Genomic DNA, 13,613 nt, shown 5'->3' with positions numbered 1-13,613 from the left:
TTTGTGTTGTTGTCTAAATACACTGAGCTGTGTGGTACAGTTTGGGTCATATGAGTATCTTGTTGCAGAACATTTCCCTCGGAGCCATCTGTGTTGCTGTTAGCAGATCTCTACTATCAGAGATTATCCTTATGTGGCTGCAAAGGGCCACTTTCTGAGGAAGCTTTAATGGAACTCTTTCCCAAGTTACAAGCAAACATTTCAACTGGTATATCCAAGGTAAAGTGGTTTTGTGGTGTGTTCTCAGTCTCTTTTCCTTTGTTTTTATCTGTACTGCCAGTGGTCCTCAGAGCTCCTTCATCAGAAAGAGCTGCTGTGCAATGATTTCTGTAAAGCAGTGATTTCTAAACACTGGGTTGCAGCAGATTAGATTAATAAAAACACAACATCTGGGTCCCCAAAGATTCTGATTCAGTAATTTTAGGGTGGAACTGAAAAAATCTATATAGTTTTTAAAAGCCCTTTGGATGATTCAGTTTTGTAGAAATACCTGAATATATTACTTAGAAAAAAATCACTGATTTAGGTTGAAAGATAACCTTAATCAGTTCCTTGAAATTACTTACATAGATATTTATAGTGTCCTAGTTCAAAAAAACAGTATGTTGTGTTAGGCATCATTACTTTTTCAATCTAGAGTGGTCATTAATCGATGTGCTATTTGAATTGTATGTTGGTTGGTGTTGGAGATGAAATAAGGGATAGAATAGGTATATGCTACTCAGGACAAATGGTATCCTTTTCTTAAATCTGTAAAAGTAGATCTCACTATAAATCAATTTCTTCCTCTATTTAACTTTGCAATTTGACATATGCCCTTTACTCTCTTTAGATTCGTCTTTTAACAATAAGGATCCTAAATCATTTTGACATTCGGCTTCCAGAAATGATGGAGGTATTTTAGCTTGTTTGTGAATTTTTTTTAATACTTATATTGGTACATTTGTAATCTCACATCATTATGTAGTTCAGAGATAGGGACATATATGTACACTGTACTTGGTGGGCTTCCTCCTGGCTTCCTCCCCGCTCCCTCCTTTTCCCCATATATAATATTGAGATTGCCATTAGTAATTTGACATACATACATAACTTCAGTGGCAGTGTTTCCTTCCCTGAAAAAATTATTTTCCTCACATCGTTTACTTTTGGGTACGTAATTTAGCACCGAAATGCAAACAGAAAAGTAATTCTCAAAATGACTCAAATTGGTTAGCACATCTATTGAAATAAAAAATGTGTATATACTTTTACCATACAGTTCTACTTCTAATTATTTGCATTATGGAAATACTTTCCTACACAAAGGTTTCTGTGTAAGGAGTTTACTTCAGTGTTGGTTGAAATGCAGAAGTACTGAAATACTTAGCTACTTAATAAATAAGATAGCCAACTCCGCCCTCCCCTAGGCCCCCCCACCCCGTCACTTGAGTGGATGGTTTTATAAATATAATTTTACATATTTTTCTGAATTCTGAAAATATCTTTGCAGAAAATTAGCACGTATAAATATCTTTCATAAAATGTGATATCTTTAGCTGGGCCCAGTAGTGCCTAGTGAAATGGGAGGCTGAGACAGGAGGATCTGAAGTTCAAGCAGCTTGGGCAACCTAGTGATACTCTGATTCAAAATTGAATAGAAAGGGCTGGGGATGTGGCTCAGTGGTAGAACACCCACGTTAAATCCTTCGTATCTGGAAAAATTTGATCATTTTTTTAATTCTTTTTTTTTTTTTTTCTTTTGTGGTACTAGTAATGGAACCCAGTGGCATTCGACCTCCAAGCTACACTCCCTGCCCTATTTTTTATTCTTTATTTTGAAACAGGGTCTTGCTGAATTGCAAGAGTTCTCAATAAGTAGCCGAGGCTGTCTGCGAACCATGATCCTCCTGTCTCAGCCTCCCAAATGCTGGGATTACGAGCGTGTGCCACCACTCCCTGCTTATTTTTTTAATTCTTAATTGGTGAATAATCATTTAAATTTTGAGGGATACATAATAATTTAAGTGTTTTTAGGGGAGTGTTTAAGTGTTTTCATAAGCGTTTAAGTAAGTGTTTTCAGGGGAATTGTCCGTTATCAGTACCTCTTATTACCTCATTTATCAACAAAAGGCTATTACTTATTAAATTTGAAGCATTAACATGTTCTAGTTTTTTTTTCTTTTTATGGCTTTATTTATTTAATATTCTTTTTGAAAAGTCAACACTGACCTGCTCCCTGTCTTTCTGTCTGGCTATTCAGGGTGATGGGTTCTCGGAGCGGCAATCTGCCTTTGCTATATTGCGCCAGGCAGAACTTGTTCCAGCAACTGTGAGTGATTACAGAGAGAAGCTTCTTCACTTGAGAAAACTGAGGCACGATGTGGTACAGACCGCAGTCCCTGCCGGGCCACTACAGGAGGTAACAGCAGTGTCTGTTTTGGTCTCCCCCCCCCCACTAGGTACTCAGAGAGGAACTATTACCAGTACTCCTCAAATTAAATAGAAGAAAGCAGAATACTTCAAGTTTATTTTATGAAGCCAGTGTCACCCTGAAACCAAAATCTGATAAGGATATATCAAGGAAAGAAAACTACAGACCAATATTCATGATGAACATAATCACAAAATTCCAGAATAAAATATTAGCAATTAATATTCAAAATTACATCGAGGGGGTTATACATTATGACCAAGTGGTCTCATTCCAAGAATGCAAGTTTGAGCCAAGATATGCAAATCAGTAGATATAATTTATCGCATAAATAGAACTAAGGACAAAAATCACATGACCAACTCAGTAGATACAGAAAAGGCATCCAACAAAATTTAGCACTCGTTCTTGTTAGAAACTGATGAAATTAGGGATAGAAGGAACTTTGCAGGGATATATATAGGAAAAGAAGTTAAATTATCTCCTTTGCAGATGACATGGTCATGTACTTAAAAGACCCAAAAAACTCCACTGGAAGATTTAAAGACCCAAAAACTCCACCAGAAGATGTCTAGAGGTGATAAATTTGTCAAAGCAGCAGGATACAAAATCAACATACAGAAATCAACAACTTCTCTAACAACAATAGAAATTCACTGAACAAGAGACTGGAGCCGGGAGTGGTGGCGAAAACTTGTAATCTCAGCATTTGGAAAGCTGAGACCAGAGGATCATGGTTCAGGGACAGCCTCGGCTACTTAATGAGGCCCTCCGCAACTTAGTGAGACCCTGTCTCAAAATAAAGAATAAAAAATAGGGCAGGGGATGTAGCTCGGAGGTCAAATGCTCCTGGGTTTCATCCCCAGACCCGCTAAAAAAACAAAAACAAAAAAAAACCCCAACTAGGAATCTAACCAAAAAGATAAGAGATCTCTATAATGAAATTATAAAACATTGAAAAAAGAAATTAAAGACCTAGGAAAATGGAAAGACCTTCCATGTCCTTGGATAGACAGGATAAATATTGTCGTAATGGCTATATTACTGAAAATGATCTACAGATGTAATATAGTACCTATCAAAATGCAAAGATATTCTTCCCAGAACTAGAAAAAAAGGTCTTAAATTCATAATGGAATAACAAAAGAGAATCTCCAAAGCAATTCTTTTTTTTTTTTTTTTTCCCCCCCGGGTCTGGGGATGGAACCCAGGGGCATTTGACCTCCGAGCTATACCCCCTGCCCTATTTTTTATTCTTTATTTTGAAACTGGGTCTCACTGAGTTGCAGAGGGCCTCACTAAGTAGCTGAGGCTCTCCGCGAACTGCGATCCTCCAGGTCTCAGCCTCCCAAACGCTGGGACGCTGGGATTACAAGCGTTTGCCACCACGCCCGGCTTCTCCAAAGCAATTCTGAATAATAGCAATGTAGGAGGCATCAAAAATATCTTTTTTTTTTCGGTCCTGGGGTGGAACCCAGGGGCACTCTACCTCTGAGCTATACTCCCAGCCCTATTTTTTATTCTTTATTTTGAAACAGGGTCTCACCGAGTTGCAAAGGGCCTCCCTGAGTAGTAACTGAGGCTAGCTGCCAACCCGAATCCTCCTGTCTCAGCCTCCCAAATGCTGTTTTTCCAAAGAGTGATTGAGAAGACTTTAGACTCTCTGGACTGCACTCCTTGTAGTAAAATTTTGAGAACTCAGACATCTACTTATGAAGTCTCAGCTGATATTCACAGTATACTTTTAGAGTTCTTTCGCATCTGTACTTTATTGACTGTTGCTTGAGTTTGGTCTTAGTAGAGATGATAGCAGTGTTCATCAGAACGGAATGTGATTGTCAGTCAGATGTGTTCTTCATCTGTGAGCATGTTGATGAATTTGGATACTACGTATGCTATAAAGATTCTGGTATATTTAAGTGCAAGTGACATTTTAGGAAAATGTGTTTTTTATTAAAGCACAAGTTCTTTTCAAACCTGAGATTGTCAAGGTTGACATGTCCTGATCTGAGCAATTCTGTTTTGCCTTTCTGATGTGATTTATATACCCATTTACTAAACAAGGCTCTTGGGATTGCAGGTTCCACTTCGTTATTTATTGGGCATGTTATATGTTAACTTCAGTGCTCTCTGGGATCCAGTTATTGAACTCATAAGGTAAGCAGGCCCCTGGGTTCCTTCCACATTAACACACACAAAAAAATAAAAGGTTATATATATTCCTCTAAAAATTTGTGACAAAGAACATAAAAAATTTGAGAACATTGTTAATGAAATACCAAACTAAGTAAATACTTTGATTCTTTTAGTATCTCCTCATGAAGTTCTGAAAAGTATGTTCAAGTAGTTAGTGAATATTAGTTTTGCCGTTGTTAATAAGTATATTTGAATTTGGTGGAAGAAAATCTACATTTTTAAGTTTAAACAAAATGTCCTTATGGTTCCTTATGATCTCCTTTCCACATTGGGCCATACCTCATATACCATGCTTATTCTCATTATGCTATCTTTGAAAATAGTCTTATAAGGAATCTATTTAAGTATTCGTAAATATACTTTAGCCTTTATTTTTGCAAAAATAATTCATGCAGCCGGGCGTGGTGGCGCACGCTTGTAATCCCCGCGCTTGGGAGGCAGAGACAGGAGGATCGCGCAGGTTCGAAGCCAGCAGCGCGTGCTGGCTTAGGAGACCCTGTTTCCAAATAAAAATGTAAAAATAGGTCTGGGAGTGTAGCCCAGAGGTAGAGGGCTTCCAGGAACCCCAGTACCACCAAAAAAAAAATAATAATAATAATTCATGCAGCTGGGTGTGGTGGTGCACGCTTGTAATCCCCGTACTTGGGAGGCTGAGACAGGAGGATCACACAGGTTCGAAGCCAGCCTCAGCTACTTAGTGAGGCTCTCAGCGGCTTAGTGAGACCCTGTTTCCAAATAAAATACAAAAATAGGTCTGGGAGTATAACCCCCAGTACCACCAAAAAAAAAGGGGGGGGGGTTTATGCAGTGCAGGCATTTTGAAAAATAGAGAAAAGTACAAAAGTTGTTTACAACCCAACATTGAAAGAGAAATTAATATTTTAGTTGTAGCCTTTTATTCTTTTGTTTTCCTGAGATATCTCAAAATAATGACCATGACCATTCCATATATTTTGTAGTTTTATTTTTTTATATTTTATTTGTTTAGTTCTCATGCCCATGAAATGGAAAATAAGCAATTTTGGAAAGTCTACTATGAACATCTAGAAAAAGCAGCTACTCATGCTGGTATGTTTGAGGGCCTGTGGAGGTGGGAAGATAAGTGCTTGTTTAACATTTTTTGACTGCATAAGTATGCATGATATTGGGAAAAAATAAGTAATGTTTGGTCTCTGAAGTTTTGGATGTTGTATTACATTACATTATTAGAGAAAGAATGTCCTTTCTTGAGAAACTCATAGGACAAATGTTGCCATTCTCTAGTGGTTATGATGACTTTTTTCTCATGCAGAGAAAGAACTGCAAAACGATGTAGTGGATGAGGAGTCCATTGGAGATGAAAGCTGGGAACAGCCCCAGGAAGGAGATGTTGGAGCTCTTTATCAGGAGCAGTTAGCATCAAAAACTAACTGTCAGGAAAGACTAGACCATACCAACTTTCGATTTTTACTCTGGCGAGCTCTGGCAAAATTCCCCGAGAGAGTAGAACCACGGTCCAGGGAACTTTCCCCGCTTTTCTTGAGATTTATCAAGTAAGTATCCTCTTTTAGGAATATATCCCCAGTCGGCTGTGAGGAAGAGTACTTAAAAAATGTCATGTTTTCAAATTCCATGTCTCTAAAGCACTGGCTCTGTCAGATAACAACTATAATAATTTTATTCACCACTTATTTTTTAAGAATTATTTTATCAGTGTATTTCAGTTACACATCATAGTGAGGTTCAATGTAATGAAAATATATATGCACACAGCACTTGTATTTCCCTCTACATACCCCCGTTCCCCCCCCTCCGTCTCCATACATGTAAGTGAACTGGTAGTAATGCCCTCACATACTGCCATAGTATTTGAAGTGTTTCCTTCCTCAGTCTTCTTTCTTCCCCTTCCTGACTTCCTCCCCCAGTCCTTCCACTCCTCTCCAGGTCTCTGTATACTATTTAAAGTTCCTTATGGTTCCTGTTTTTCTCTCCATCTTCCACATATGATTACTGCCTAATTTTGTATGAATCAAAACACAAATGGTGTTAATAAAATATTCTAAGTTATCAAATAAGAAGGGCTATGTTGAGTCTGATGAAGGTACAAAGGTCTTTTTATTTCTTGCCCAGGTGTTCATTGCTTGCCTGGAACAGGAGGTAATTTCTAATGACCCAACCCCAACTACTGTTTTGAACTTTCTGATATTTCCCGTTATGCTCAGGAACATAACACACTTTCAAAGAATAACAAGAGTTTTCTGGAGTACTGTTTTGTTTTGACCAGATATGCTATATGAGAGTCTTGTTGCTTTAGAACTCTTAAGATGAGGGATAGGGTATGCAGAACAGAACTAGGCAATCAATAAAAAGCATATATCCCACTAGTATTTTAAGACATGGGAAAGGATGTGAGGCTATCCAGTTAGGTTAAGCAGGCTATAAACCACAGCATGCCTCGCTTCAGGGCACAGCAAGAAGGTCTGGGTGACTATAGCAGTGGTACAGGGAGAAAGTGGTTAGAGATGAGAATAGAAAGTGGATGGGAGACCAAATCACAGCCTTTGAGTATTAATAAGGACTTTGGTCTTTACTGTTAGTGAAATGGGAAGCCAGTGGGAGGGTTAAGCAAAAGGATGTGTTGTAATTTTTCTGGCTACTACATTGAGAATAAACGTAGAATGGCAGTAATGAGAAGAGAGAGACCAGTCAGGAAGGAGTTGCTAATCTAGGCAACAATTGCTGGTACAATTCTACAACCTTGGTGGCTCAACCAAGGTTGTAGCAGTAAAGACAGATTTATTTTAATTCTATGAGCTATATTTTTGAAGGATTTGTCAATAGATTGTATGCATTATAGGAGTGTGTGGTGGTTGTAGGATACAGGAATATGTCCCTTAAGGTTTAGGCTTGAGCAAACAGAAGAAGAGTTATCTTTTACTGAGATTAGATGGAAGGTACAAGTTGCAGGTTTGTGAGGAGATTTAAGAGTTTATCTGAAGATATTTTTAATTTGCCATAGTAAATAGATATTCAGGAAAGTAAGCACTAACTTTAGAAATCTGAGGTTTTAGTTATCTTTTTCAGCACTATGATCAAAGTACCTGACAGGCACAACTTAGAGGAAGAAAAGCTTCTTTGGGGGTCATAGGATCAGAAATCAGTCCATAGACAGCCAACTCTATGCTGACGGTGCTTTAGGGCATGGCAGAGAAAGGAAAATTGCACTCCCCTCATGAGCATTTGACCAGGAAGGAGAGGAAGGAGGGCAGAGCGGGACAGGGACAGATGTAGTCCCTAAGGCCATGCCCCCAAGGGATCCTCCTCTAGCCATGCCCCGGCTCCAAGCCTGACTGCTTAACTTAACACGTGAGCTTCTCTGAGGGACATTTCTATCCAAACTATAACATCATTCAAATGAAAGGTTTGATCTGGAGGTGACAAATTAGGAGTCATGAGTATAGATGATATTTAAAATTGTCTAACAAACAATGAAGTCATGTAGGGTCTGAATGTAGAAAGAGACTTCAGGGATTGACACCAGTTTTTGAAAGCTGAGAAATAAGAAACCAGCAAAAGAGGCCACAAAAATGATAAAAGAACCAAGACCACCTGGTATCCAGGACGCCAAGCAAAGAATATTCAAGGGGGGAGCAATCATTTGAGTGGAATGTGTCTGAAAAGTCAGTCAGATGAGGAGCAAGAATTGACCACTGACTTTGGAGGAGACCTTAAACACAGTGGCCTGCGTGGAGGTGACAGTAAGAGTTGTTCTGGTTAATCTGAGAAGGCTGAAAGCCTGATTTAATGAGCTCTAGAGAAAGTGGAAGCAGGAAGTGCTTGCAGTAAGAGGGAAACAGGTACAATAGTGGAGGGACCTGTGGGGGCAAAGGGAGCTTTTGTTGTCAGGGTTATTTATGATCTAAACAGCTTTTATGTTTATATGTATTGTTGGTACAAATGAATCAAAAAAGAGAGGAAAATTGGTAGAGCTATTTCCTTGAATAAATATGAGGACATGGGATCTAATGCATATGTGACAAGATTTGCATAAATAATTCATTCTGGCAAAAGTTACAGGCAAAGGTGCATTATGTGGTAAATTGGGTGATAGGATTTTCCCTCTCGCACATAGTTCTCTTTATGTAAAATACATAATTCTGTTTATGTGAAACAAATATAAATTTGTTAATAGAATGAGAACCATGACATTTAGCTTCTTTTGTTTTGGAGGTCATATAAAATGTGTATCGTTGTTTTGTGACTTGAATGGGGCTATATGCAACCTGGTCTTAGTGCTCTTAATAGGATATGAACTTTCCACCATGTTAGTTTTCCAGGTTTTCCTCTGAAGACGTATACAGCTTAAAAATGATGACTTTATACTAAAAGTACAAGTGCTGTGGGGATAGGTACAGAAAAAGGAATGGGTCTCTGAGTTTAGGAAGACTTAGAGACTGAGGATACTCAAGTTTTTAAAATGTTTAAATTAAGACTATTTAAGCTGGACATGGTGGCGCACACTTGTAATTCCAGTACTTGAGAGGGTGAGACAGGAGGATCGCGGTTTGTGGACAGCCTCAGCCACTTAGTGAGACCTGCTGCAACTTAGTGAGAACTTGTTTCAAAATAAAAATTGGACTGGGGGTCTAGCTTGGAGGTAGAATGCCCCTGGTAGCAGTAACATTCCAGTAATAAAGTATACTTAATGATTAGCTGCGTGCTAAGCACTCTTAAAACGCTTTGTGTGAATTGCCTCATTTTATAAGTGAAGGAGTGGAGTGAATATGCTGTGGAAGAGAAGATTAAAAATGTATAATGTGGTTAATTGAATGTTAAGGTTATAATAGGGATGTTATTCAATGGAAAATGGTGTGATTTGTAGCTAACAGAGCAACTTTGTGCGTTTCATTCATTTCATCCATTTTCTTATCAAATCATACCGAAAGGACTGGAATTTGTGGTGATATTTTTTTATTTTAAATTGTGTTTTTAATTTAATACATGAAAAGTTTAAAAATATGCTTACTAATGGAGTACTTATATGATATTTTGATACATGTATAAATGTGTAGTGCCCAAATCAAGTTAAACATAATCCATTTCTTCAAACATTTCACCATTTTATGGTGAAAACATTTAAAATTCTTTCTTTTTTTTTTGCGGGTCTGGGGATGGAACCCAGAGGCATTCGGCCTCCAAGCTACACCCCCCGCCCTATTTTTTATTCTTTATTTTGAGACAGGGTCTCACTGAGTTGCGGAGGGCCTCACTTAGTTGCTGAGGCTGTCCGCGAACCGCGATCCTCCAGTCTCAGCCTCCCAAATGCTGGGATTACAAGCATGTGCCACCACACCTGGCTTCTTCTAGCTTTTAAAAAATATACAGTACCTCATTGTTAGGTTGTAGTCACACTACTGTTCAGTAGCACACCAGAAACTTTCCCTCCTCTCTGCAGATGTGCCACATTTTCTCTGTCCACTCACTAGTTGATGGACATTCAAATTGTTTCCATTTCCCGGCCATTCTAATCTGATTAGTGCTGCATTCGACACGGGAGTGCAGATACCTCTTCAGCTTACTGATTTCATTTCCTTTAGGTGTGTCTCCATTAGAAGGGTTTCTGGATCATAAGGCAGCTCTCCAGTCTGTTTCATTGATCTCTGTGTTTATTTTTATGCCAATCACATACTGTTTTGATTACCACCGTTTTATAGTATACTTTGAAATCAGATAGTGAAATCCCTCCAGTGTTTTTATTTTCGAAAGAACACTGGCAATGTAGAATGCATCTGGGTGAAAGTAATAGCATGGTCCTAATTCTGTAATCTTTTAATATGATCTACCCCTAGCCAATTGTGTTTCCAGAGACAGGGGGGAGACTGATTTTAGTTCAGTCTAAAATAGACATTTCAACAATGTACCACTGGGATGGGAATCTTCTACAGTTAGTGATTGACTTTGAGGGACCCAATAAAAAGAGTAATAATGTAGAAGAAGCTTGACTAAGGTGCATCTGATGTCTCTTGAGTGCATGATGATGGGTCCCATAAGCATTCTCCCATAAACAGAGCTTAAATCTTTCTGGTTAGCGTGCAGTCCTCATCTGAGTTGTATCACTGTCTTTCTGCTGTAGCAATGAGTATTACCCAGCAGACCTGCAAGTTGCTCCAGCCCAGGATCTGCGGAGAAAAGGCAGAGCCTTAGCAGCAGAGGAAGCAGAAGAGGAACCTGCTGCTGGGGATGATGAAGAGTTGGAGGATGAGGTGGAACCCCCAGATGAGCCGCTCCAGAAGAAGAAGACAAGAAGAGCTGCTGCAAAGTGAGTTCACCAATGCCTAATGATCACAAACCCACAGTTCTAGGAGGAGCAGGATGCCAACTCCTCTGGCTTAAATGGGAAATGTTTTGTATAAGAACTACTTAGAGAATGACTTACATAAGTGCTACATCTGCCTGGAATTTTCCTTTCCAACCCTAAAAAACTGTCAATCTTCTTAGTACACCAGTCTGAAACAACCCAGCATATGTTCTCAAGCCCAAGGTGCTGTGAGACAAACAAAGAAGCAGCAGGTCAGGATTGTGCACGGGCAGTATTTAGGGGCCCTTTGGTCTTGCTTCTGCCCAGGACCATACTTCTGTCAATGAGTCCCCAGTAAATGGCGCTCTGTACAATTCTGCTTCTGTCTCCTCTTTCTTCATGGGTCTCTTGGCACCTTGGGCTGGTTTTCATTCATTGGGGCTGGGTTGTGCTAAAACACTTAAGTATTTTCAGTGCAGCCACAGAATATTAGAGATGGGGGAACTTTTGAGGTAGCTTCTTTTTAGCATAGCTCCTTTTAGCTTGAGAGTTTGGGGAGCTTTTACAACAACAGGGCATTGTTTGTGTGCTAGAGGAATGCATAATGGAATACTTTTCTCTTAAATAAGCATGGCAACACTTACTGTGCCTTTCATGTATGTCCTATAGGTTACTTTTTTCTCATGAGGTATACCCTCTTGTTCTTTTGGTTACTCATTTCCTTAAATTGTTACAAACCTAAAAAAAAAGAAAAAAGTGCTGTGTGGTGCTTTGAGAAGTTTTTTAGCCTGCTTTAAAATTGTCTGAATTCAGCCGGGCATGGTGACACACTTGTAATCCCAGCTCTTGGGAGGCTGAGACAGGAGGATCGCACAGGTTTGAAGCCAGCTTCAGCTACTTAGTGAGGCTCTCAGCAACTTAGTGAGACCCTGTTTCCAAATAAAGTATAAAATAGGTCTGGGAGTATAGCCCGGAGGTAGAAAGCCTCTGAGTTCCACAAAAAAAAAGTCTGAATTCAAGTGTCTAAGAGCATCTAAGTTATATTAAAACTTTAGATCTCATCTTTTGTGTATTTCAACTTGAACCATTTATTAATTTAATCAGCAGCTGTATTGAGTGGCTTTTACTAACTTCAAAGGTGAGTTGTACACAATCTCTGCGATATAGGAGTCAAAGTCAAATGGCTGGTGAAACATTTTTATAGGTGAAATGTTTTTGAAGGAGTTATGGAAGCATAGTAACGAATTACTTCTGCCATAAAGAACACAACTTATTGCAAGAAAGAAAATATCGTTGCTGTTGAAAGGTTATTTGGCAGCCTAGACTGGGAAGGATTTACCAACTGATGGAAATAGTGTATAAAGCACAGGGGTAGGAAATGTCCATGCATAACTGTAGTTTCTTTTGCTTTGCCTTCTCATAGCTCTGAACCTTCTATTTCCTATTTTAAGACCAGTTGCTATTACTTCCTTCATCCCATCAGCATAATACCTAGCAAAAGGGGAGTCATAGGTACGTATTTAAGTGAATGAGCCATTTATCTAGTTAGACCTCTGCCTCTCTTGTCCCTGGACCTTGCACATGCTCTCACCTCTCTCTGTAGTGCCCTTTCCTTTCCTCATTTTTGCCAATTGAAATTCTGTTCATACTTCAGACAAACTTCAATAGCACTTCTTCACTACGTTTCTTGTCGTCGTCGTCGTCGTCGTCGTCGTTGTTGTGCTGGGGATTGAACCCAGGGGCTTTCTACCTCCGAGCTACAACCCCCAGCCCGATTCATTCAAAATAAAGATTTTGAAACAGGGTCTCATTAAGTTGCAGAGGGCCTCCCCAAGTAGCTGAGGCTGGCCATGAACCCGGATCCTCCAGTCTCAGCCTCCCAAGTACTGCGATTACAAGTGTGTTACCACGCCCAGCTTTTTTTGTCTTTTAAAGTAAAAAATAAGCTGGGTGTGGTGGCACAGGCCTGTAATCATGTAGTACTTGGGAGTCTGGGGCAGGAAGATTATAAGTTTGAGGACAGCCTCAGCAAAGAGTGAGACTCTCATCAACCTACCGAAACCCTGTTTTAAAATAAAAATAAAATAGGACTAAAAGTATAATTCAGAGGTAGAATGTCCCTGGGTTCAATCCCCAGCACCACACAAAGATAAATAAAAGAAAAGCAAGTGAAAGTTCTCTTACTCGACTTCAGACTTCCATAGCATCCTCTGCCCTGCCTCTTTCATGGACCACTCATTGCGTTGGGTATCAGTTTTTTAAATCTCCCATGAAAATCAGAAAGTCCTCAAGAATTAGGTCCGTGGCTTAAATTGTCTGTCCGCTATAACCAGACCTAGAATATTGCTACCAGATACCATCATGGAAAATGTGAGTAAGTTGATGATCGCATTCTGGGTGCCATTTCAATATATTCAGAGTCTGGTGTATAATCTTTCATGAAATAGCCCTTTGGCAAGTATTTACTGAGAACATGTCAATTAGCTCCTGTATTCTTTGACTTGGTTAGGCTACATGGCTGATAAAATATTTGAAAAATGTTGGAGAAAGGAGTGTTTGTTTGTTTGTTTGTTTGTTTAAAATAATGGATTGAACCCAGGCACACTCTACCATTAGCTGCATCCGCAGTCCTTTTTTAACTTTTGTGTTGAGTCAGGATTTCACCACGTTGCTCAGGCTGGCCTCCAACTTGCCATCATCTTGCCTCAATTGCCCATGTAACTAGAA

The 13,613-nt window shown here is 39.3% G+C and overlaps 1 protein-coding gene across 1 annotated transcript in view; it reads left to right on the top strand.

The window, feature by feature from the left end:
• Window positions 1-13,613, top strand: part of UTP20 (UTP20 small subunit processome component) — a gene marked incomplete at both ends in the record, with an annotated part of 110,824 nt that overhangs the window by 28,839 nt on the left and 68,372 nt on the right. The window contains 7 exons of the mRNA XM_080705144.1: window positions 69-219; window positions 833-895; window positions 2,243-2,401; window positions 4,494-4,570; window positions 5,598-5,677; window positions 5,901-6,141; window positions 10,722-10,907. Of these exons, the coding sequence (XP_080561270.1) occupies window positions 69-219; window positions 833-895; window positions 2,243-2,401; window positions 4,494-4,570; window positions 5,598-5,677; window positions 5,901-6,141; window positions 10,722-10,907 (957 nt within the window). The remainder of the gene's footprint in view (window positions 1-68; window positions 220-832; window positions 896-2,242; window positions 2,402-4,493; window positions 4,571-5,597; window positions 5,678-5,900; window positions 6,142-10,721; window positions 10,908-13,613) is intronic.

This window comes from Muscardinus avellanarius (assembly GCF_963383645.1).
Source record: "Muscardinus avellanarius genome assembly, chromosome: 11".
Classification (NCBI taxonomy): domain Eukaryota; kingdom Metazoa; phylum Chordata; class Mammalia; order Rodentia; family Gliridae; genus Muscardinus; species Muscardinus avellanarius.
The sequence above is the reverse complement of the archived record's forward strand: the minus strand, read 5'-3'. Positions and strand labels throughout refer to the sequence as shown.